Source organism: Trachypithecus francoisi, unplaced genomic scaffold (genome assembly GCF_009764315.1).
Source record: "Trachypithecus francoisi isolate TF-2019V2 unplaced genomic scaffold, Tfra_2.0 Lachesis_group14, whole genome shotgun sequence".
Classification (NCBI taxonomy): domain Eukaryota; kingdom Metazoa; phylum Chordata; class Mammalia; order Primates; family Cercopithecidae; genus Trachypithecus; species Trachypithecus francoisi.
This window is the reverse complement of record NW_022681459.1, coordinates 49,366,287-49,391,196: the sequence shown is the minus strand read 5'-3', so window position 1 is coordinate 49,391,196 and position 24,910 is coordinate 49,366,287. Positions and strand designations below refer to the sequence as shown.

The 24,910-nt window shown below is 50.8% G+C and overlaps 1 protein-coding gene across 8 annotated transcripts; it reads left to right on the top strand.

Moving 5' to 3' along the window:
* Window positions 1-519: 519 nt before the first annotated feature.
* Window positions 520-18,930, top strand: SEC14L4 (SEC14 like lipid binding 4). 8 transcript variants are annotated; one of them, XM_033233221.1, is made up of 12 exons: window positions 520-633; window positions 2,513-2,588; window positions 11,838-11,881; window positions 12,167-12,226; window positions 12,370-12,558; window positions 12,855-12,950; window positions 13,626-13,686; window positions 15,275-15,358; window positions 15,665-15,771; window positions 15,847-15,986; window positions 16,081-16,250; window positions 17,567-18,930. In XM_033233221.1, the coding sequence occupies exons 1-12, from the start codon at window positions 580-582 to the stop codon at window positions 17,704-17,706; spliced, it is 1,221 nt and encodes a 406-aa protein (XP_033089112.1). In that variant the 5' UTR covers window positions 520-579; the 3' UTR covers window positions 17,707-18,930. The 8 variants fall into 8 exon arrangements, with proteins under 8 accessions (XP_033089112.1, XP_033089111.1, XP_033089117.1 ...); XM_033233220.1 differs by having other exon boundaries at window positions 12,852-12,950; window positions 17,567-18,338; XM_033233226.1 differs by lacking the exon at window positions 16,081-16,250 and having other exon boundaries at window positions 17,567-18,338.
* The last annotated feature ends 5,980 nt before the right edge of the window (window positions 18,931-24,910 follow it).

Genomic DNA, 24,910 nt, shown 5'->3' with positions numbered 1-24,910 from the left:
GCAGGGGAAGGAGCTTGGGGGTCCTTAGACAAAAGCCCTGGGGGTCCTAGAGAGTTGAGCCAGGTTTATTAAAAATTCCTCCATGTTGGCCAGGTGTGGTGGTTCACATGCCTAATCCCAGCACTTTGGGTGGCCGAGGTGGGAGGATTGCTTGAGGCCAGGAGTTCCAGATCAGCCTGGTCAGCATAGCAAAACCCCATCTCTATTTAATTCAAAATAAGAAAAAAAAAAAAAAGAAAATTAAAAAAAAAAATTTCCTCCATTTTGCTGGAAAGAGGATCTCAGTGTATTCCCTTTCCTGCCACCTGCGAACAGGCGGGCGCCCCCGCAGTAAGAAGGCCTGGAGGTGGGAGCCTCCAGCTGCCCCAGATCATTCTCCCGGCAGGTCACCTCCCTGTCCCAGGTAGGGTGCGCTTGGTGACCACAGCAAAAAATCCTCAAGGGCAGGAGAGAACTGGGCGGGGCGGGGCAGGACCAGTGCCGCTCCCGTCGGGGCGGGACCAACATCTGGCACAGCAGGCACAACCAGGCTGCAGCGGATACCAGGCGGCGGCGGGCAGACCTGCGCCCGCGGGCACCATGAGCGGCCGAGTTGCGAACCTGAGCCCCCAGCAGCAGGAGGCGCTGGCCAGGGTGAGGGGCATCGCGGGCTGGGAGGCTTGGGGAGGGGCCCTGAGCAGCCTGGCGCTGCTGGAGCCGCAACTCGGCTGGAGCCCCCATGGTACGGGCTGGAACACCGAGCCTGGAGAGAGCGCCGCTGTTCTGCCCTCTGGTCCTGCGTGCGGTTGCTGAGGCCGCTACGTGCAGCACGCGGGACAGGAGTCTCTCTCTGGGTGACCTGGGGCCGAATCCAGTCTTCTGACCTTGCTTGCTCTCCACCACCCGCCCTGGTACTTGTTCCCCGGTTGTGGGGGAGGGATTGGCGCTGCCATCCGGCTGCTGGGGCAGCCTTGGGTAGACAGACTCCTTTTCATGCTCAGGTTGCAACTTTTGTTTGTTGGTTTCTCTTTGTGATTTGTTCATAGGGCCCAAACTTCCCTATCTGTAATCTTTTTTTTTTTTTTTTTTGAGATGGAGTCTTGCTCTGTCCTCCAGGCTGGAGTGTAATGACACAATCTCTGCTCACTGCAACCTCCGCCTCCTGAGTTCAAGCGATTCCCCTGCCTCAGCCTCCCAAGTAGCTGGGGCTACAGGTGCCCGCCACCACACCCGACTAATTTTTGTATTTTTAGTAGAGATGGGGTTTCACCATATTGGCCAGGCTGGTCTCAAACTCCTGACCTTATGATCCACCCGCCTTGGCCTCCCAAAGTGCTGGGATTACAGATGTGAGCTACTGCGCCTGGCCGCATATTTCTAATCCCAAATTTGGATTCACAGATTCACCTTCAAACCCAGCCCTTGCCTTCAGCTCTGTTAGTCCCCAGGGAAGTGAGATCTCCTCTCTTTCTCAGACCCAAGCCTTAGTCTCAGACCCAAAATCTAAATGACATCCTTCAACTCTGCCAGTAGGAAAAGGCACGCTGACTCCCCGATAGCCCCAACAGATGTCCTGATAAGGCATTCGTGGCTTCTCTTTCAGCCCATGTCTGTTGACCTCTGCCTCTGTTTTTTTCCACACAGCCTCCACTGTCTGGGGCATCAGGCAATCCACGCTGGCTGAGTGCTCACATTTATCTGACACCTGCTTGGAGCCAAGCCTGCTAAGTGTTTTATGTGCACAAATTCCTTTGGTTGGCACAAGTTTATTATTATCCCCATTTCACAGATAAGGAAACTAAGGCTCAGAGAGGTTTGATAACTTGCCTCTAAATCTAAACCCTTAAGATACAGTATCAGGGACAACATTCCTAAAACCCTCTAGCTGGCCTGCAGCAGAATCTCCCAGGGATACTTGAAAAAATAAGGCTGTCAGTCGGGCGTGGTGGCTCATGCCTGTGATGACAGCACTTTGGGATGCCAAGGCGGGCAGATTGAGCCAAGGAGTTTGAGACCAGCCTGGGCAACATGGCAAGACCCCATCTCTACAAAAAGTACAACAATTAGCTGAGCGTCTTGTGTGCCTGTGGTCCCAGCTACTTGGGAGTCTGGGCTGGGAGGATCTACTGAGCCCGGGAGGCGGAGGTTGTAGTGAGCCAAGATCACGCAACTACACTCCAGCTTGGGCAACAGAGTGAGATCCTGTCTCAATAATAATAATAATGATAGTAAAATAATAAAAATCATAATAAAATAAAAATTAAAAATATAAGGATGCCAGGGCCCCACCTTAGACAAGTAGAATGGGAGTCTGTGTGTAGGGCACCCTCAAATTTTGGGAAGGACCCAACTCTTTTTCCTATGTTGGGCTGGAGGGTTCCCCGTTTTCAGATGGCAAAGTTATTCAGGGCAGCACCCTGCATGGTCTCCGAGTGGAGTTGACTGGTGGATGAGGTGGGAAGGGTTAGGGGCGGGGTTGGTGGCCCCCGAGGTCATGAGAGTTCCGCTGACCATCAGCTCCTCCCCCGCTCAGTTCCGGGAGAACCTCCAGAATCTGCTGCCCATGCTGCCCAATGCTGATGACTACTTTCTCCTACGCTGGCTGCTAGGTGAGGCTTGCAGGGACCAGGGGAGGCGGAGAGGGAGGGAAGGAAGGAGGGTCTCAGGAGAGGAGTGGGAGGCTTTGGGGAACGAAGCTGTAGAGTAGTAAAGAACACAAGCTTGCCGGGCGTGGTGGCTCACGCCTGTAATCCCAGCACTTTGGGAGGCCGAGGCGGGCTGATCACCTGAGGTTGGGAGTTCGAGATCAGCCTGACCAACGTGGGGAAACCCTGTCTCTACTAAAAATACAAAATTAGCCAGTGTGGTGGCACATGCCTGTAATCTCAGCTACTCAGGAAGCTGAGGCAGGAAAATTGCTTGAACCCGGGAGGCGGAGGTTGCAGTGAACTGAGATCCCACCATTGCACTCCAGCCTGCGCATCAAGAGTGAAGCTCCATCTCAAAAAAAAAGAACACAGCCTCTGGAATCAGCCTGCTCTGACTAGAATCTGAGCTCCCCTGTGTTTGAGCACAGCACAAAACCCCACTGGGCCTCAGTTTCTTCATCTGTCAAGAAGGGATGAGGCAACAGGTGGGCACAGCGCCGGGGTGAGGTTACAGCGAACAACCAGGACATCCTTAGGACTTAATTGGCCTCTGGCCTGGCCAGCCCTTGGGGCAGATATTGCGGAGCACTGTCTTCAGTACTTGCCTTTGGGTCTACCTCCAGTTCCCTGAGGACAGGGCTCTGTTGTCCCCTAAAGGAACTGAGGTGCCCTAGTGCACTGAGCAGGTGCCCAGCAAACACTTAAGGAATTGGATTTAGTGAATGGTAGAGAAGCAGTTTCTTCTAGGAATTACAGCAGCAGGTCTAAAAAAATAACAAGCCAGATGCGATGGCTCACACCTATAGTCCCAGTGCTTTGGGAGGCTGAGGCGGGCAGATTGCTTGAGCTCAGGAGTTCAAGACCAGCCTGGGCAACATGGTGAAACCTCATCTCTACAAAATATACAAAACTTACACTTTGGGAGGCCGAGACGGGCGGATCACGAGGTCAGGAGATCGAGACCATCCTGGCTAATATGGTGAAACCCCGTCTCTACTAAAAAATACAAAAAACTAGCCGGGTGAGGTGGCGGGCGCCTGTACTCCCAGCTACTCGGGAGGCTGAGGCAGGAGAATGGCGTAAACCCAGGAGGCGGAGCTTGCAGTGAGCTGAGATCCAGCTACTGCACTCCAGCCTGGGCGACAGAGCCAGACTCCGTCTCAAAAAAAAAAAAAAAAAAAAAACCAAACTTAGCTGGGTGTACTGCTGAGCACCTGTAATCCCAGCTACTCAGGAGGCTGAGGTGAGAGGATCACTTGAGCCCGGGAGGTGGAGGATGCAGTGAGCTGAGCTTGCACCACTGCACTCTGTTGCCTGGCAACAGAGTGAAACCCCATCTCAAAATACTAATGATAGTAATAGTAACAGACACTGCCCCAGGGCTTAGGGAAAAATTCATCTTAACTCATTATGCCTCATGGAATGGATTTTGAACTTGAGATGGGTGAGAAGTCAGGAGTCAGCCCAGAAAGCATACATACAGTGCATTAAAACACTGGCTTTGGAATGGGGCAGAGCTGCGACTGAGTTCCAGAGCTAGCAGTGTGCCCATGGCAAGCCGTTCACTGTCTCAACCTCACTTTCCTCTTCTGTGTAATGGACATAATACTGGTCCCTACCTTCAGGGTGCTGTGAGTCAGATGAGGTCGGAGTTGCACACAGCGCCTGAGAAAAGGAAGTCCCTACCAGGGACTAATTCTTCCTCTGAATTGTTCTGTCTGTTTTGTTTTTGTTTTTCAATATTTTGGCCAGGCCCTATGACTCATGCCTGTAATCCCAGCAGTTTGGGAAGCTGAGAGGGGCGGATCACTTGAGGCCAGGAGTTTGAGACCAGCCTGGCCAACATAGCGAAACCTCATCTCTACAAAAATGCAAAAATTAGCCGGGTGTGGTGGCACGTGCCTATAGTTCCAGCTACTCAGGAGGCTGAGGCACGAGAATCACCTGAACCCAGGAGGCGGAGGTTGCAGTGAGCCGAGATCATGCCATCGTACTCCAGCCTGGTCAACACAGCGAGACCCTGTCTTAAAAGTATATATATATGTGTGTGTGTGTGTGTGTGTGTGTGTGTACATATATATATCAACTTAAATTTTTAGAATAGTTTTAGATTTTCAGAAAATTGCAAATATAGTGCAAAAAGTTCCCACATACTCTGCACCTAGTTTTCTTTTTTATTAACATCCTCTTCTTATGATGATGATGGTACATTTGTTAGAATTAATAAACCAATATGGATACATTATTATTAACTACAGTTCATATAATATTTGGATTTCCTTCATTTTTCTCTTCCAGGATCCCATCCAGGATCACACATTATATTTAGTTGTCTTGCCCTCCTTGAGACCCCTTGACTGTGGCACTTTCTATTTGTTTTTGACAAGGGAATATGTCATTACCCCCAGCCTGGACTAAAGAAGGAGTTGGGACAGTTGATTTCTTGAAGCCCCTTGATACAGCATCAGCCCTCTCTCCTCCTTTAGAGTCTTTTTGGGTTTAAAACCCAGCTTTGGGGGTGCTTGGTGTGTCCTTGATAAAGGAGTGGGATTGCAGGTACCTAGGCTTCCAGGTCATAGGAAAGAAAAAGGATCCAAGATCGGGAAGGGGGCTGGGTATCCTGATGCCTCCCACCTCATGCCATGGGTGATGGGACCTGCTGGCATGGCCCCATCGTCCACTTCAGCATCAGCTCCACTACTCCCGGCGTCACTAACCCAAGACCCAGGCAAACGGGAGGGCTACTCCTGAGGCTGAGCTTGGCAGAGGACCCTCTCCCGGGCCTCATGCTGAGGGGCTTTTCCCAACCCTCCTTCTGAAGTTCTTTTCCTTTGTTTATTTTTATTTTTATTTTTATTTTTTGTAGACGCAGGGTCATAGAGTCTCACTACATTGCCCAGGCTGGTCTCGAACCCTTGGACCCAAAATGATCCTCCTGCCTCTCAAAGTGCGGGGATTACAGGCATGAGCCACTCTGCCTGACCCCCTCTGTTTTTCCTTATCTTCATCCCACATCTGTCTGTCAGTTCCATTAGTTTCATCTGATACCAGTTCCATCAGGGCAGGGATGTGCCTGCCGTGGTCCCCTCTGCCTGGCACATAGTAGGTGCTACTGAAAAAAAAAACAACAACAACTCTGTCCTCATATCCCATGAGCATTGCCCAAACCACTGTCTATAGGACAAGAAACCACACTCTGGTTCCTAATTGAAAAATCTCCTATAGCCAGGCACGGTGGCTCGCTCCTGTAATTCTGGGATTTTGGGAGGCCAAGGCAGGAGGATTGCTTGACCCATGAGTTCAAGACCAGTCTGGGCAACATGATGAAACCATATCTCTACAAAAAATTCAAAAATATGCCCGACGTGTTGGTGCATGCTTGCAGTTCCAGCTATTTGGGAGGCTGAGGTAGGAGGATGGCTTGTCTCAAAAAACAAACAACAAAACAGAAAATCATCTATAAATTGATTCTTTTTTAGGCCTATAAGAGAAGATTATGAACAAATATCCATTAATAAATTTGAAAATCCAAGTGAAGAAAGACACATTCCTAGAAAATAATATATAAGACCAAAATCCAGCAAGAAGAAATAGAAAATGTCATCAGACCAATAAATATTAGAGAAATCGAAATGGCAGCAAAAACTTCCCCTCCCCCAAAACTCAGACTCCAGTGGTTCTACAGATGAATTCCTCTGGAGTTTTAAGACCAGCTGGCCGGGCGCAGTGGCTCACGCCTGTAATCCCAGCACTTTGGGAGGCCAAGATGGGTGGATCACCTGGGGTCAGGAGTTCGAGAAAAGCCTGACCAACATGGAGAAACCCCGTCTCTACTGAAAATACAAAAATTAGCCACGCATGGTGGTGGGCACCTGCAATGCTGGCTACTCGGGAGGCTGAGGCAGGAGAATCGCTTGAACCTAGGAGATAGACGTAGCAACAAGCCGAGATTGGCCGGGCGTGGTGGCTCAAGCCTGTAATCCCAGCACTTTGGGAGGCCGAGATGGGCGGATCACGAGGTCAGGAGATCGAGACCATCCTGGCTAACACGGTGAAACCCCGTCTCTACTAAAAAGTACAAAAAACTAGCCGGGCGAGGTGGCGGGCGCCTGTAGTCCCAGCTACTCGGGAGGCTGAGGCAGGAGAATGGCATAAACCCGGGAGGCAGAGCTTGCAGTGAGCTGAGATCCGGCCACTGCACTCCAGCCTGGGTGATAGCGAGACTCCGTCTCAAAAAAAAAAAAAAAGTAGGCCAAGATTGTACCATCACACTCCAGACTGGGCAACAGAGAGAGACTACGTCTCAAAAAACAAACAAACAAACAAACAAAAACAGTTAATTTCTAGCTCATACAAATTGTTTAAGAACCTATGAGAAAGTTACCTTATAAGGTTTGAGTAAGTTTGATTTCAAAGCTAGATCAGTACAATTTTTATTTTTATTTTTATTTTTTTATTTTTTATTTTTTTGAGACGGAGTCTTGCTCTGTCGCCCGAACTGGAGTGCAGTGGCCGGATCTCAGCTCACTGCAAGCTCCGCCTCCCGGGTTCACGCCATCCTCCTGCCTCAGCCTCCCGTGTAGCTGGGACTACAGGCGCCGCCACCTCGCCTGGCTAGTTTTTTATATTTTTTTAGTAGAGATGGGGTTTCACCGTGTTAGCCAGGATGGTCTCGATCTCCTGACCTCGTGATCCGCCCATCTCGGCCTCCCAAAGTGCTGGGATTACAGGCTTGAGCCACCGCGCCCGGCCGATCAGTACAATTTTTAAAATTTCATTTTATTATTATCATTTTTTTGAGACAGAGTCTTGCTTTATTGCTAAGGATGGAGTGCAGTGGTGCAATTTCGGCTCACTGGAAACTCCACTTCCCAGGTTCAAGTGATTCTCGTGCCTCAGCTTCCTGGCTAGCTGGGATTACAGGCACGAACCACCACACTCGGCTAATTTTTTGTATTTTTAGTAGAGACAGGGTTTCACCATGTTGGCCAAGCTGGTCTTGAACTCCTGACCTCAGGTGATCTGCTTGCCTTGGCCTCCCAACGTGCTGAGATTACAGGCAGGAGCCACCGTGCCCGGCTAATACAAGTTTTTAAAAAAGAAAATTCTCAGCCTATTTTACTTATGAATGTAGATATAAAGAAGTCTAAATCAGGCCAGGCACGGTGGCTCACACCTGTAATCCCAGCACTTTGGGAGGCTGAGGCAGGTGGACCACCTGAGGTCGGGAGTTCCAGACCAGCCTGACCAACATGGTGAAACCCCATCAATTTAAAAAAAAAAAAAAAAAGAGTAGTCTAAATCAATATTATGTAGTAGAATCCAATAAGACATTAAAATTATGCAGCGTGACTGGCTGGGTGTGGTGGCTCACACCTGTCATCCCAACACTTTGGGAGGCCAAGGCAGGCAAATCACAAGGTCAGGAGATCAAGACCATCCTAGCTAACAGGGTAAAACCTCGTCTCTACTGAAAATACAAAAACATTAGCTGGGCGTGGTGGCAGGCGCCTGTAGTCCCAGCTACTCAGGAGGCTGAGGCAGGAGAATGGCTTGAACCCGGGAGGGAGAGCTTACAGTGAGCCGAGATCGCACCACTGCACTCCAGCCTGTGCGACAGAGCGAGACTCCATCTAAAAAAAAAAAAAAATTATGCAGCGTGACCTAGGGAAGTTTATCTTAGGTATGTAAGAATACTTCAACAACAGAATATCTATCAGTATCATTGAAAACATTAATGAGTGCTAGAAATGAGAAATTATGTGGCTATCTCAGTTCATGCAGATAGAGCATTTGAAAAGGTTCAAATCCTTCTTATAAGACAGAACAAAAGTCTTACCAATCTAGGGATAGAAGGGAGTTTCCTTTACTTGGTAATGATTACGTAGCAAAAATCCTCTGACAAATGTTAACACTTATTAGAGGATTTTAGATGCATTTTCTTTAAGATCAGGAACAAGGAAAGAATAACAACATCAATCAACATTACTGTTTAAATGTAGAACTGGAGACCTTTGCCAATGTTATAAGGAAAGAAAAAAATAATAGTTGGTGTAAAGACTAGAAGGAAAGAGTTAAAATATTTGCAGAGAAATTGCTTGTCTCCTTTGAAAACCAACTGGATCAACAGAAAAACTCTAGAACTCAAGAGAAAATTCAGCAATATTGCCAGGTATAAAAATCAGTAGCGGGCAGGGCATGGTGGCTCACACCTGTAATCCCAGCACTTTGGGAGGCCAAGGCAGGCAGATCACTTGAAGTTAGGAGTTCAAGACCAGCCTGGCCAATAAAAATACAAAATTTAGCCAGGCATGGTGGCGCATGCCTGTAGTCCCAGCTGCTCAGGAGGCTGAGGCACGAGAATTACTTGAACCCGGGAGGCGGAGGTTGCAGTGAGCTGAGATCTGCACTCCAGTCTGAGTGACAGAGTAAGACTCTGTCTCAAAAAAAAAAAAAAAAAAAAAAAAGAAACGAAAAGTCAGATACCATTCAAAACAGCAACAAAGTCCGTAAAATACCCAGGAGTTTAACCTATACCACATAATACCTGTACAGCAAAAATCTTAAAATCTCTGAAGTATATAGAACTGCCCTGTTCAGTTTGATAACCTGTAGCCACATATAACTGTAACGATTAAATTAAATTAAAACTCCAGGTCCTCAATCACATTTGCCATGTTTCAACTGCTCCGTAGCCTCAGGCAGCTAGCGGCTGCCTTAATGAGCAACTCAGGTATAGGACATTTCCATCATCACAGAATGTTCTCTTTGATAGAATTGACACAGAAGATGCTTTTAATAAATACATAGCCCAGAGCAAAGATCGGGCAGGTGAACTTGGTGGCTTATCTTCAAATATTTGCAGAATTGCCACACTGACAAGGGATTACATCTATTTGTTTGACCTCTGATGATGCGGCTGGAACCATCATAGGGCAGATTTGGGTTCAGTCAAAGCTGCTGAAGAATGGAATGGTAATGCCTTCTGTGGTAATGAACTCCCCATCGTGGGAGATAATCAAGGCTGAGCTGTTGCATTGGGGGTTCTTTCTTTTTTTTTTTTTTTTGAGACGGAGTCTCGCTCTGTCGCCCAGACTGGAGTGCAGTGGCCGGATCTCAGCTCACTGCAAGCTCCGCCCCCCGGGTTTTACGCCATTCTCCGGCCTCAGCCTCCGAAGTAGCTGGGACTACAGGTGCCCGCCACCTCGCCCGGCTCGTTTTTTGTATTTTTAGTAGAGACGGGGTTTCACCGTGTTCACCAGGATGGTCGCCATGTTTCAACTGCTCCGTAGCCTCGGGCAGCTAGCGGCTACCTTAATGAGCAACTCAGGTATAGGACATTTCCATCATCACAGAACGTTCTCTTTGATAGAATTGACACAGAAGATGCTTTTAATAAATACATAGCCCAGAGCAAAGATCGGGGAGGTGAACTTGGTGGCTTATCTTCAAATATTTGCAGAATTGCCACACTGACAAGGGATTACATCTATTTGTTTGACCTCTGATGATGCGGCTGGAACCATCACAGGGCAGATTTGGGTTCAGTCAAAGCTGCTGAAGAATAGAATGGTAATGCCTTCTGTGGTAATGAACTCCCCATCATGGGAGATAATCAAGGCTGAGCTGTTGCATTGGGGGTTCTTTTTTTTTTTTTTTTTCAGACAAGGTCCCACTCTGTCACCCAGGCTGGAGTGCAGTGGTGCGACCTTGGCTTACTGCAGCCCCCTCCTCCTGGGTTCAAGTGATTCTCGTGCCTCAGCCTTCCGAGTAGCTGGGACTACAGGTGTGCACCACCACGACTGGCTAGGTTTTGTGGGTTTTGTTGTTGTTGTTGTTGTTTGAGACAAAGTCTTGCTCTTATCCCCCAGGCTGGAGTGTAATGTCGCGATCTCAGCTCACTGCAAACTTTGCCTCCCGGGTTCAAGCAATTCTCCTACCTCAGCCTCCCGAGTAGCTGGGATTACAGGCGCCTGCCACCATGCTCAGCTAATTTTTGTATTTTTAGTAGAGACGGGGTTTCACCATGTTGGCCAGGCTGGTCTTGAACTCCTGATCTCAGGTGATCTGCCCGCCTTGGTCTCCCAAAGTGCTGGAATTACAGGCGTGAGCCACCACGCCCAGTTGGGAGTGATTTCTGGAACTGGTTCATGGTCAGAGCAGAGGAGGCCTAGATAGCATCTGAAATCCCTTCCATCTGAAAATCTCTGACCTCGCACATTGTTTCAGCTCCACGAGTGGACAAATTCCTCAATGAGCCAGGGGTCTCAGAGAGCAACAGTCAAAGCATTTCTAAAATAGATCATCACGTTTTCAATTAAAGTGTGTCTATTTCTTCAAAATAGGTAATCATGAGAGCTACTGTTTATTGAGAACTTACTGTGAGCCAGGTGCTGGGCCAAGCACTTTCTATACATTAGCTCATGTTGTTCTTTGAATAACTGAAACAGTGTTCTCATTTAACTGATTTAAAAAAACTAAGGCTCAGAGAAGGTAAGTGACTTGCTCAAGGTTGCACAGGAAATAAAAGGGCAACACTAGACTTTAAGCCCCAGGCTGTGTGAATCCAAACCCCATGCTCCCCACTACCCCTAACACTGTGCAGGTGGCGGGGGGAATCTCTGCTTCCTGAGGGACATCAAATACAGGCTAGACTGGCCTCCAGAAGGTTGTAGGAAGACTGGAAACTGAAATCAAGGGCTCTCCAGTCTTCTAGATGATTAAAGATCCTTAACTTGTTAAAAAAAAAAAAAAATCTCTAGGTCGGACACAGAGGCTCGTGCCTGTAATCCCAACACTTTGGGAAGCTGAGGCAGGAGGACTGCTTGAGGCCAGGAGTTCAAGACCAGCCTGGGCAACATAGCAAGATCCCTATCTCTACAAAAAAAAGAAATCTAAAAAAAAAATTAGCCAGGTGTGGCGGTGTGGCCCTGTAGTCTCAGCTACTCAGAAGGCTGGGGTAGGAGGATCACCTGGGCCAGAGGCCACAGTAAGCTATGATCACATCACTGCACTCTGGCCTGGGCAACAGAGCCAAGATCCTGTCTCAAAAAACAAACAAACAAACAAACAATTTCTAGATGTTCAATGTATTCTTGGGGTGTCAGAAAAAGGCTGGGGACACCTTAGCTATTTCCGCATGAGTTTTTAGGGAACGGCTCTTTCTAGATCTATCCTTGAGCTTCTACTTACCTCCTCTTCTTCTTGCAGCTCAAAACTTTGACCTGCAGAAATCTGAGGACATGCTCCGGAGGGTAAGGATCTCTGATCCCTACCGTCCTGCCTTCCATGCACCGTGACCCAGGGATTCGCGGCAAAAGGGTAGAGACTCTGGCCCTGTCCTATTCTCCTGTTCCTTCTTTCTTCCTCCCCCGATCCCTTTCTGCATCAGACCCAAGTCCCACCAGCCCACCTCCTGTCCCCATACCCGGAGAGCCTGGGTATGTTCTGGCGGGATCTTGGTGGCTGTGGGCAGAGGGACCTAGCCGGGTGTCCCCAGGTTCCTGCAGAATCCTATAGCTCCTGCTGTGTCCCTGCAGCACATGGAGTTCCGGAAGCAACAAGACCTGGACAACATCATCACGTGGCGGCCCCCCGAGGTGAGCCTGGAGCAGCATCCCCCAGGCCATCTGAGGCTCCCCACCGCCGACCTCATCTCCCACCCACCATATCCAGCCGCCTGATGGAGTAGGGACCCAGCCTAGTGAGCTGAATTGAGTCAGGACCTTACCCACACCTCCAGGTCATCCAGCTGTATGACTCGGGTGGTCTTTGTGGCTACGACTACGAAGGCTCCCCTGTGTACTTCTGCATCATCGGGTCCCTCGACCCCAAGGGTCTCCTGCTGTCGGCCTCCAAGCAGGATTTGATCCGGAAGCGCATCAAGGTCTGTGAGCTGCTTTTGCATGAGTGTGAGCTGCAGACTCAGAAGGTGAGCAGCTGGGGTGGAGCTGGGCCTCATCTGTCTATAGGGTGGCACCAGGACCAGAGAGGGGTGGCACCTTCCCCCCTCCCCAGCCCTCAGCACTCAGGACTCTGGTGGAATGTGGGCTTCTCCCACCCTTACCCACCCATGAAGGTGAGGTGTTTTTCATCTGTCTGGAAAACACTATGGGCTGCCAGAGGGTGGGATGGCAGGAAGGTGGGGAGAGGTGCCCAAGTCTTTCTGGCCAGGATCTCCTGACTGGAGCTGTTGTCTGACCTATATGCTGACTCTGTCCCAAGCAGCTGGGCAGGAAGATCGAGATGGCGCTGATGGTGTTTGACATGGAGGGGCTGAGCCTGAAGCACCTGTGGAAGCCAGCTGTGGAGGTCTACCAGCAGGTAAGGTGGGCGGCTGGTTTGGGGCTCGTGTGGGCAGCGGCTCCCAGCTGTGAGCCCCAGCTGTGAATTGCTGTGAGAATCCAGTGAGATAGAGGGGTAGGTATGCCCTGCAGGGGCTCCACAGACCAGCCAATGATGCTGGCCTAGAGTCCAGCCTCCAAGGAGAAAGAGGAGCAAGAGTAACACAAAGAGGCCAGGCGCGGTGGCTCATGCCTGTCGTCCCAGCACTTTGGGATGCCAAGGCGGGAAGATTGCTTGAGCCCGGGAGTTCAAGATCAGCCTGAGCAACACAGTGAGATGTGATCTCTACCAGTAATCATAATCATAATCATAATCATAATAATTCTTACATTAGCCCAGTGCAGTGGCACGTGCCTGTAGTCCTAGATACTTGGGTGGCTGAGGCGGGAGAATGTCTTGAACCCAGGAGTTCAAGGTGGCAGTGAGCTGTGATTATGCCACTATACTCCACCTTGGGCGACAGAGCGAGACCCTGTCTCAAGAACAGATCAACAAACAAAAAAAGAATAACAGAGAGGAGGAGGCACATGCTTGTGGGGAAGGTAGGATGGGCCAGGGATGGGCCTGTTGTCTCAGCAGCATCAGAGGCCACAGAAACCCATGGGCGGGAGGTGATGGAACAGAGCCCCAACCAGACTCATCTTGACTCCACAGTTTTTTAGCATCCTGGAAGCAAATTATCCTGAGACTTTGAAGAATTTAATTATTATTCGAGGTAAGCCCATGACCGGGATGACCTCCTGGGGAGGGAGAAGCAGGAATAGGAGGGTACAATAGGTAAGCCATGGAGTTAAAGGCTTCTTCAACCATCCTTTGTGAGGAACCAGGTTTTGTGTGGTTGGTTTCTGGTTAGTTAGTTATTTATTGAGATGGATTCTCACTCTGTCACCCAGACTGGAGTGCAGTGTCACAATCTCTGCTCACTGCAACCTCTGCCTCCTGGGTTCAAGCGATTCTCCTGCCTCAGCCTCCCTAGTAGCTAGGATTACAGGTTCATGCCACCATGCCTGGCTAATTTTTGTATTTTTAGTAGATATGGGGTTTCCCCATGTTGGCCAGGCTGGTTTCGAACTCCTGATCTCAGGTCATGCAGCCACCTCAGCCTCCCACAGTGCTGGGATTACAGGAGTGAGCCACCGCACCTGGCCTCTGGCATTATTTTCTAGTTTCAGTCCTTCACAGGTTCATATTTTTGTAATACACAAAATCATGCACTGGTATGTTGCAACAATGCCAAGTTATAAGTTTCTAAATGTTTACTGTTACTTACTTATGTCAGTGTGGGCTGGGAACCGATAGTCCATGGACCACACTAATGGATGGATACACTTTGAGCAGGAATGGTCCCTGGCTGCCCTGTGATGTCATGTGTTCCAGAGTCAGAGGATCTGATTCAAATCTAACTAGCTCTATGATTTTCTCCAAGTCTGCTTAACCTCACTGAGCCTCAGTTTCCCATTCTGTAAGATGAGGATACAGTAGCCCTCTCCCCAAAGATAACTATGAGGTTAAATGAAACTGTGTGGAGAAGATGGAGCACAGAGCTTGGCCCACAGACAGTGCTCAGTTGAGTGTGAGCAAGTCAGGGCAGGACAGGAGGTCTAATGTAAATGTCACACCCAAGAAGATTCCAGACAACCTGGAGTGTGGAAAAGAAGAGATACTGTTGGGGAATCAATATTGCTGACCCTAGAGCCAGCTTGTGCTCAACCCCTTACAACTGGGTTGGGGAGACAGCCGTTTGTTTTTTATTTTTTTAATTTGTTTTTTCTTTTTCGAGATGGAGCCTCACTCTGTCACCCAGGCTGTAGTGCAGTGGCACGATCTTGGCTCACTGCAACCTCTGCCTCCCAGGTTCAAGCAATTCTTGTGCCACTGCCACCCGAGTAGCCGGGATTACAAGCATGCACCACTACGCCCAGCTAGTTTTTGCATTTTTAGTAGAGACAGGGTTTCACCATGTTGGCCAGGCTGGTCTTGAACTCCTGGCTTCAAGTGATCTGCCTGCCTCTGCCTCCCAAAGTGCTGGGATTTCAGGCACGAGCCACTGCACCCGGCCTGAGACAACCACTTATTAAAAGCCAGCAACTGTGCCAGGTGTTATACATACATTATTTCACCTTCATTTTCCAGTTAACTGCACTAAGACTTAGAGATGGTGGGTAACTTGCTGAAGGTCACACAGCAGAGAGTGGCAGAATCCATATCTGTCCAACTCCTGTCCCACACCTGCTCTTGACTGTGGCTCTGTATCCCCATGTCCTCTCTGGTCCAGCTTCTCAAGAGATTTACATGTGTTTCAGCCCCCAAACTGTTCCCCGTGGCCTTCAACTTGGTCAAGTCATTCATGAGTGAGGAGACACGCAGGAAGATTGTGATTCTGGGAGGTGAGCGGCTTGGCCCCCTGGTTGTGTCCGTCTGCCTGGGAAGCAGAGGTCAATGCTAAAGACCCTGCTTCTCCCTGGCTCGTCCTCTACTCGGGCACTGCCCCTGGTGAGCCTCCACACACGGGCAATGCCTTGGGTCCTAGACCATGAACTGGGAGCCACATAAAGGTCTTTGGTACGGTTAGGAGTAGGCACCCAGGAGAGCACGCCCAGGATGTATCGGGTCCCCTCACCGGGCTCAGCCCTCTTTCGCCCTCTGTTGAGTCTCCTGAGTCCCCTTGGAGTCCCTCTCTTGCTCCCACACAGACAACTGGAAGCAGGAGCTGACAAAATTCATCAGCCCCGACCAACTGCCCGTGGAGTTTGGGGGGACCATGACTGACCCCGATGGCAACCCCAAGTGCCTGACCAAGGTACAGGGTGCCCAGAGGATGGGGAAGGAGGGGAGAAGCTGTGATCTAGTGCCCACACACCCCCTTCACCCACAGATCAACTACGGGGGTGAGGTGCCCAAGAGCTTCTACCTGTGCAATCAGGTGAGGTTGCAGTATGAGCACACAGTGTCCGTGGGCCGCGGCTCCTCCCTGCAGGTGGAGAACGAGATCCTGTTCCCAGGCTGTGTGCTCAGGTAGGGATCACAGCCACCACTCCACACCTGGGAACAGCTGGGAGGGGCCTGGAGCCGAGGCAGGGGGTCGCCAGTGGGGCTCTGTCCACTGCAGGTGGCAGTTCGCATCGGATGGCGGGGACATCGGCTTTGGGGTTTTCCTGAAGACCAAGATCGGGGAGCGGCAGAGGGCTAGGGAGATGACGGAGGTGCTGCCCAGCCAGTGCTACAACGCCCACCTGGTGCCCGAGGACGGGAGCCTCACCTGCCTCCAGGCTGGCGTCTGTAAGAGCTGCAGGGTTTACTGGAATTGTTTTCCCTGCCAGTCTACCCTCTGCTTGCCCTCTCTTTCCAGCTCTCAGGAGGGTGGGGGGATCTCTATAAACTCTAGGGGAGCTGGCTTTGGGGCCATGGATCGGATGAGTGACCCCTACCTGTGGGTATGAGGGCAGAGACTCATTGTGGGGGAAGAGCTGGTGTTCAGAACCTAGGGCCTTGGGCTTAGCTCCTGAGAAGCCCCTATACCAGGGTCACTGGACTAAGAGACAGGTAAGGAAGAGGCCATGGACTTAGAATCAGGGGTCTTGGCAAGGGGACCACCCAGTTGCATGAACCACCCCACTCTAGGAGCCTCAAAGAGGTGACTTCCTCCAGGTGTTTATCCTTCACCCCCAGGCCTTCCAGGCCAGATGCAGCTCAGTCAGCTTTACCAGAAGCAGCATTGCTCAGGGCCACCACATCTATTGGGAACTGAGCTAGGAGAAGGGGAACCCAAAGTTGATTTCCTATGGAGGAGAAGGGTGTGGCTTATGCTTAAGTCAACACATTGCCTTGTTTCATTCTGTGCAAAGGGAGCATTAGGAGAGTAGAGACAGAAAAGTCTGCATGACTCATCACACCTGAGTTAATGCTGGACCTTGGCATTAAAGGATATGCCTTCTGCGAGACGGAAAAGCAGCTTACGTAGCCCAGCCCATTCCTCCTGGGGTAGCAGGGCTCCTCCCTGGGTTGGGACATTGGGATAAAGGAATCCCAGTACCTCCCCTCCCTTGCTCTGTGACCGCTAAAAGATCATATCACCTCTGTAAGCCTCAGTTTTCTCATCCGTAAAATGAGGATGACATTGCCTTCTGCATGGGGCTGCTTTGAGGATTCAGGGAGCTGTAATGTGTGATGGAATGCATGGTGCATGGAGAGGCCCAAGAGCTACCTGTGCAACCGCAACCAGGTGAGGACATAGTACGGGCATACTGTGTCCGTGGGCCACAGCTCCTCCCTGCAGGTGGAACTCGAGATCCTGTTCCCAGGCCGCCTGCTCCCTGGCTGTGTGCTGTTCTGTGTGCTGGTGACCATCATGATTCCTTTATGTAGCACAAGCTACCATGGAGATGGAAGTGAGCAACGGGCTTAGGGCTGGGCACAGGCTGACCCTCAGGCTCACCCACTGTCCTGGACAGCTCATTCCCAAGGGTTCCAGGGATGCAGGACATTCCAGGGATGCAGCTCATTCCCAAGGGTTCCAGGGATGCAGCCATGCAGGGCTGGTTCTTCCTGCAGATATGCAGGGTTCGTGCTCCCTGATCACCTCTCCATCACCACAGATGTCCTGCGCTTCGACAACACCTACAGCCGGATGCATACCAAGAAGCTCAGCTACACTGTGGAGGTGCTGCTTCCTGACAAGGCCTCTGAGGAGACACTGCAGAGTCTCAAGGCGATGAGAGCCTCCCCAACACAGTGAAGACCCCAGCCACCTCTGCCTGTGCGCTCCAACACCTTCACACCCACTCCCCTGACCCCTGACCTCCCAGGCAGGATGGTGCTGAAGGTAGCTGCAGAGAGCCACTTGTCCCACGTCACCATCTCAGCTCATTGTGGGCTCGCCTGGCACAGTGACCAAGCAGGAAGGGCCCACCAGTGCATAGGCCATGCTGAAGATTCAGACAGGAACCTCTTTCCCTGTTCCCAGAGAATGGGGCTGAGAATGAGAACGCTGAAGATGATCCAGTTCACTGAGGATGGGTCCTGCCTGCAGAAGCTGCCCTTTCATCCATCCCAACAAGATCCAGTCACCCAGGACTCGCCCATGCCTGGTGTTCCAGCTTCAGCGGGTGTGCATGGATCCCAGGCCTTGTGGGTATCACAGCTTCAGGCTTGAAGAGAGAGAAGCCCTGTCCTATGCATGTAGGAGGTCAGCACGGGTGGGCAGGCCTAGCTGGAGGCAGCTGGGTGAGGGTCCTGGTTCCAGCAGAGCACTGGGGCCCATCCAAGCTTGTTCTGCCACCGCTGGATGGAAAATTGGAAATGGGCTGGGTGTGGCGGCTCATGCCTATAATCGCAGCACTTTGGGAGGCTGAGGTGGGCAGATCACCTGAGGTCAGGAGTTCGAGACCAGCCTGGGCAACATGGTGAAACCCTGTCTCTACTAAAACTACAAAAATTAGCCGAGCATGGTGGCCTGTGCCTGTAATCCCAGCTACTCAGGAGGCTGTAGCGGGAGAATTGCTTGTACCCAGGAGGCAGAGGTTGTAGTGAGCTGAGATTGTGCCACTGCACTCCAGCCTGGGTGACAGAACCAGACTCCGTCTCTAAACAAACAAACAAACAAAGAAAATAAAATTGGAAATGGAGAGGTGGGGTCTGGCATGGGTAACCATCAGAGGACAAAGCCATGATCAGCCTTCCAGTTGACTGGGTAATGACTGAGTTTCCAGGGAATTCCCAGTGACCTCCGCTCCACACCTGCTATGATCCTGCCAACATTTAGCTTTGGTTCTTTTGGCAGCTGCACCATTCATGGATGCATATATGTAGAGTCTGAACAGGTGCTCTGCTGCTAGAAACAACAAACCATCTAAACTCCTAAAGCCAGTGCCACGAGGCATTCCTGTTCCAACTGGGTGTTTGAGCAGGTTGGCAGGTTAAAAAAAAAAAAAAAAATGGCTGTGCTGGCTCCAAGGAGATGGACTGGGCTGTGGGGCAAGAGTTACAGGACATCCCCACGTTCAGGGGCTGCCTCTGCATCCGAGATGTGACAGGCATCCCCACTACCCTGTTGCACTGCGTGGCCACCCTGTCTTCTGCTTCCCCAGATGCAGCGATATTTGCAGTGCCCAGAGGCACTTGGCTTCCATGGCAGGCTGTGGCCAACTGGAGTTGGGAGGACCCTGTGCTAAATTTCACAAGGCCCCCCAGTTGTCATGATAGGGGATCATAATACCTCACTTCAGCCGTGATGTCCTCTGCCTTGACGTCCTCTGCCTAAAAACCAGGGGTCCCTAGACTTGAGCTCTGATTCTTGCCTATGTAACTACCTACAGCCAATTTTCCATCAGCACAGCTTTGTCTGCTTTCCTTGCAGGCAGTAAGGATTGCTCTGCCTCATGCACAAGTGTTTCCTGAGGCTCTGATCACAGGGCTGTGATCACGAATACCGGCAGCCTGGGGGTGGCAAACAAAAATGGGGTCAGGTGCAGGCGCTAGTGACTGAATTGCAGTGAGCCATGGTCACCTGCAGAGGTGAGAGCAGAATCTCCTACCAAGCCAGGAGGGGAGGGGCACACTGGGAGCTCAGGAGGGGCACATTTCCTTAGCAACCCCATTTGCAGTTCTTTTTTTTTTTTCCTGAGACACAGTCTGTGTTGCCTAGACTGGAGTGCAGTGGCGCACTCTCAGCTCACTGCAACCTTCACCTTCCAGGTTCAAGCCATTCTCCCGCCTCAGCCTCCTGAGTAGCTGGGACTACAGACATGCACCACCACACCTGGCTGATTTTTGTATTTTTAGTAGAGATGGGGTTTCACCATGTTGGCCAGGTTGGTCTCGAACTCCTGACCTCAAGTGATCTGCCCACCTCGGCCTCCCAAAGTGCTGGGATTATAGGTATGAGCCACCATGCCCAGCCTCCATGTCTCATTTTTAACACTCACTGTTTCACAAAACTGAAAAAAAAAAAAAAGTCACCTAGAGCAGGGCAGTGGCTCGCCCAAAGTTTGTTTCTTCATTTATTCATTCATGGATGTTAATTTAATTTAATTTTTTAAAAGTAGAGACAGGGGTCTTGCTATGTTGCCCAGGCTGGTCTTGAACTTCTAGGCTTAAGCCATCCTCCCTGCCTCAGCTTCCCAAAGTGCTGAGGTCACAGATGTGAGCCACTGGGCCCGGCCTGCTTTTGGGTGTTTATTGAGTATTTGCCCAGCACCAGGCATGGCAGGCTCTGGGGACACCGAGGACCCTGGGCTGACCCAGCTGTGTTAACTGGAGGTTTGTGCTCCTGGAGGGAGGGAGGTGGAAGTGACGTGACTGATCAGTATCAAATGGGTGCACTGCCACCAGGCATGCTTGGTAGGGGCAGGAGCCAAACTCTGGGGGAGCACCCAGCCAAGAAACCTGACAAGGGGTCATGTGTGCTTTGTCCAAGGAGGAGGTGACCCTGAAGGGAGAGCTGTCGGATGTGTGGGATGACGGCAGGCAAGCCTTCCAGACAGGAATGGGGTGTGGGCGGCCAGTGGGGCAGGGGTGTCTGGGGCCAAAGGAAAGCTGGAAGGGCTCTCCCAGCCTTGGGCAACACTGGTAACAACTCACTGGTATTTCCTATTTCTTCATGGACAACTGTGTACACATTAGATAGTTATTAATAATTAATAAAACCATTTTATAATGCTGGTTACAAAACAGCCGTGTTGTTTGTCAGGAAAGAATGGCAAAATCTTGGCAGGAGGCCACAGATCAAAACTCTTGCTCAAAATGAGGCAACTGGAAATACCCAGGCCTCACCTGTCCAGATAATGGAGGTGGGACCTGCCCTTCCCAGTCCATCTCTTCGCTGGATGCAATATATATATGCATCCATGAATGGTGCAGCTGCCAAAAGAACCACGGTCTTCAGGGAGAGGCAGGTGAGGAGGGCAGCAGGTCGTGGACCCATTGGCGTGTTTTCTTTTTCTTTTTCTTTTTCTTTTTTCTTTTCTTTTCTTTTCTTTTTTTTTTTTTTTTTGAGATGGAGTCTTGCTCTGTCGCCCGGCTGGAGTGCAGTGGCCGAATCTCAGCTCACTGAAAGCTCTGCCTCCCGGGTTTACGCCATCTCCTGCCTCAGCCTCCCAAGTAGCTGGGACTACAGGCGCCACCCCCGCCCGGCTAGCTTTTTTGTATTTTTTAGTAAGACAGGGTTTCACCATGTTAGCCAGGATGGTCTCGAACTCCTGACCTCGTGATCGCCCGTCTCGGCCTCCCAAAGTGCTGGGATTACAGGCTTGAGCCACCGCGCCCGGCCTTCTTTTCTTTTTTTTTTTTTTTTTTTTTTTTGGAGATAGGGTCTTACTCTGTTTCTCAGGCTAATGCAGTGGCCCAGTCATAGATCACTGCAGCCTTGAACTCCTGGCACAAATCATCCTTTTGCCTCAGCCTCCTGAGTAGCTGGGACCACAGGTGTGCACCACTGCACCTGGCTAATTATTTTTTTATTTTTTTTAGAAATGGGGTCTCACGGCCGGGCGCGGTGGCTCATGCCTGTAATCCCAGCATTTTGGCAGGCCGAGGCGGGCGGGCAGATCACAAAGTCAGGAGATCGAGACCATCCTGGCTAACACAGTGAAACCCCGTCTCTACTAAAAAATAGAAAAAAGTAGCCGGGCGTGGTGGCGGGTGCCTGTAGTCCCAGCTACTTGGGAGGCTGAGACAGGTGAATGGCTTGAACCCGGGAGGCAGAGCTTGCAGCGAGCCTAGATCATGCCACTGCACTCCAGCCTGGGCGACAGAGCGAGACTCCATCTCGAAAAGAAAAGAAAGAGAAGAGAAGAGAAGAGAAGAGAGAAAAGAAAAGAAAAGAAATGGGGGGGGTCTCACTATGTTGCCCAGACTGGTCTTGAACTCCTGGCCTGAAGTGGTCCTCCCACCTTGGCCTCCCAAAGTGTTGGAATTACAGGTGTGAGCCACCGCACCAGGCCCCAGTGGGGGTGTTTCAATGGCTGTTGGAAAGGCTCGCCTGCCCCAGCCCACCTCACTGCCCAAGGAGCCCAAGCCAGAGAGGACACCACTGTGAGAAAGTCTAGGCAGTGCTCAGAGTAGGCCTTCACCAGACATGGCACCGCGCTCCACAGTTTGCACAGCTCCTTCACATTAAGTCCTGAAGCAGACAGAGATTATAGCCCCATTTTACAGGCCAGGAAACCGAAGCTCAGCAGGGGGCAGTGCCTTGGCCAAAGCCTCTGGGTCCAGCGGAAGACTTGGAACCAGTACCCAAGTCCGCTGCCGCTGGGGCCCCCACCCTGAAGTGGGGGAGATGAGGGTTGATGGCTTGTGGGCCCCTACAGGGAAGGCCAGTGTGGGGCAGGGGGCCACACAGTGGGACAAAGTGAGGTGCTGGGTTCCTGGGGTGGAGGGAGGGCCCAGGATTGGGAGAAAGCTGTCCAGACGTTTGTATATCTCGGTGGGAAATGTGGTGCCAGCTCCACGCCCAAATACCTACTGTGTGCCAGGCCCAAGCTGAGGCAGGAAGCACCATCCCCAGCTTACAGACAAGGAAAGTGAGGCTCAGGGCAGAAAGTGACTTATCACATCACACAACATGAAGCGGGAGAGGTGAGCTGTGAACCTGTATCCATCTACCAGACAGCACACTTGGTGTGTGGGCAGGGAGGAGGCCTGGCCCAAACTGAGCGATGCTCAGGGGGCTTCTGCTTTTAACCACCAGGGAGCAGTGTTGGGCCAGCCACACCTCTGTCTACCGGGAGCGTAAACTGGGGCGGCCAGTTAGCATCGGCTCATCAGAAGGTCACTTTCCAGGCCGGTTGAAGCCAAGTTCCCCAGGCCCAGGCTGGGGCCTCCTGGAGTGATGGAAAAAGGCAGCCTGACCTCGTTTTAGATCCTGGGTCTGTGGCTTCCAGGCTCCCTTTCTTTTTTGTTTTTTTTTTGTTTTGTTATGTTTTGTTTTGTTTTTGAGACTGGGTCTCACTCTGTTGCCCAGGCTGGAGTGCAGTGGTGCACCCGCCACTGTAGCCTCAACCTCCCAGGCTCGGGTGATCCTTCCACCTCACCTCCTGAATAGCAGGGACTACAGGTGTGCACCACCATGCTTGGCTAATTTTTTATTTTTTGTAGAGATAGGGTTTTGCTATGAAGGCCAGGCTGGTCTTGACTCCTGGACTCAAGCAATCCTCCCACTTTGGCCTCCCAGAGTGCTGGGGTTACAGGCGTGAGCCACCGCACCCTCTCTGTGCCCATTCCTACCCACTCCTGTCCAGATTGCACAGGGCAGCCAGAATAAAATCTTTCTGAAATGCAAATCTGATCACATCATTCTCTGCATAAGCCCTTCTCTAGCACACCATGTACCCCTGGGTAGAATCAGCGTCGGTGGTGGCTTGCAAGGCCCTCTGCAACCTGGCCACTGCAACCCAGTTCCAGACACATCCTATGACTTGAATTCACCAATTCATCAAGCTCTTTCCTGCCTCCCTGCCTTTGCTCATGCTGTGCCTTCAGCCTAGGACTTCCTCTCCAACCTTGTTAAATGCACGCTCAAGGGCACTGGAACCCTGTCTTGAAAGGCCTTTCCTAGGCCACACAGCCACCCAGGCCCTATCAGTTACGGTCCCTTCTCCACACTCGCAGAGCAACTGGTCCAGTGTTGGTCACACGACAGAGTCATCATCTGCCTTGTGTCTGTCTCCTGTTCACCCTCAGCAGTGAGCTGCACTGCCCAGACGTTTAAAAACAAACAAAAAAAACAGATACCATTTACTAAGCACCTTCATAAGCTTGCTGCTCTATCTGTGCCACTTTGTTTAATCTTCATGGCAGCCTTATAAAATAAACATAGCTAGGCCGGGCATGGTGGCTCACGCCTGTAATCCCAGCATTTTGGGAGGCTGAGGCAGGCAGATCACGAGGTCAGGAGATCAAGACCATCCTAGCCAACATGGTGAAACCCCATCTCTACTAAAAATACAAACATTAGCTGGGTGTGGTGGCGCCTGCCTGTAGTCCCAGCTACTCGGGAGGCTGAGGCAGAAGAATCACTTGAACCCGGGAAGCGGAGGTTGCAGTGAGCCAAGATCACGCCACTGCACTCCAGCCTGGTGACAGAGTGAGACTCTGTCTCAAAATAAAATAAAATAAAATAATAAACATAGTTATTCCTGTTTACAGGAGAGGAAACTGAGGCTCAGAAACAGAGTCATTTGCTCAGTGGTGGTACCAGGATTGGAACTCAGGATGTCTGACTCCAGAGACTCCATGTGCTTCCCTGGACCGTCCACACCCAGGTTGGGTCATACCAAGAGCACTGCCAAAGGGTAGAGTCTGGCAGCACGACCCAGCACTGCAGAGAGACCCAAGAAAAGGGTAGGGCAGGGTAGCCACAGAAGAGGGAAGAAGGAACAGGAAAGGATGGGCTCGCCTAGCTGTGTCCTAGTCGTGGAGCTAAAAGTAGGCTGGGTGACTAGCCTTGTAATAGCAGTAAAGGCCTATGCTATTGATCACTTAGCATGTGCTAAGCAGTAGGTAAGGTACCTTATTGGTCTCTTCTACACTGGCCATCTCAGTATGCTGTAAGAAGGGGATGTTACCAGCCTGTTTCCTTGTGAGACTCAAGATCACACAACACATTAGAGGTGAAGTTAAGATTCAAACCCAGACAGCCAGGCCCATGTTTCAGCAGCATCCGTTTCTGAAGTATTTGCAGATTATTTGCCCAGAGTTGGGAGAGGAATGACAACTGCTTGGGCTCTTTTGTTGGTGACCCTCAGACCCAGTTCCTCTCCCCAGTAGCCTTAGGCACTACAGGCTTTCCACAAATGCCAGTGAAAACAGAGATCAGTTTGGCATGAAGAATTTGGGACACTTGATGCCCTTTGGTGACCCCAGGCATTGTGGGAAGAGATGTACCAGCTCCTACCCTAGACAACATACAAATTAAGGCCTCTTTCACTTCATAGAATCATTCA

Bases quoted from the DNA above. Each gene is read 5' to 3' on its own strand.
- SEC14L4 (XM_033233218.1), top strand. From the start codon at position 580: ATGAGCGGCCGAGTTGCGAACCTGAGCCCCCAGCAGCAGGAGGCGCTG. The intron at 12,951-13,625 runs GTAAGGTGGGCG...TTGACTCCACAG, and splicing joins CTGTGGAGGTCTACCAGCAG to TTTTTTAGCATCCTGGAAGC. The intron at 13,687-15,274 runs GTAAGCCCATGA...CATGTGTTTCAG, and splicing joins GAATTTAATTATTATTCGAG to CCCCCAAACTGTTCCCCGTG.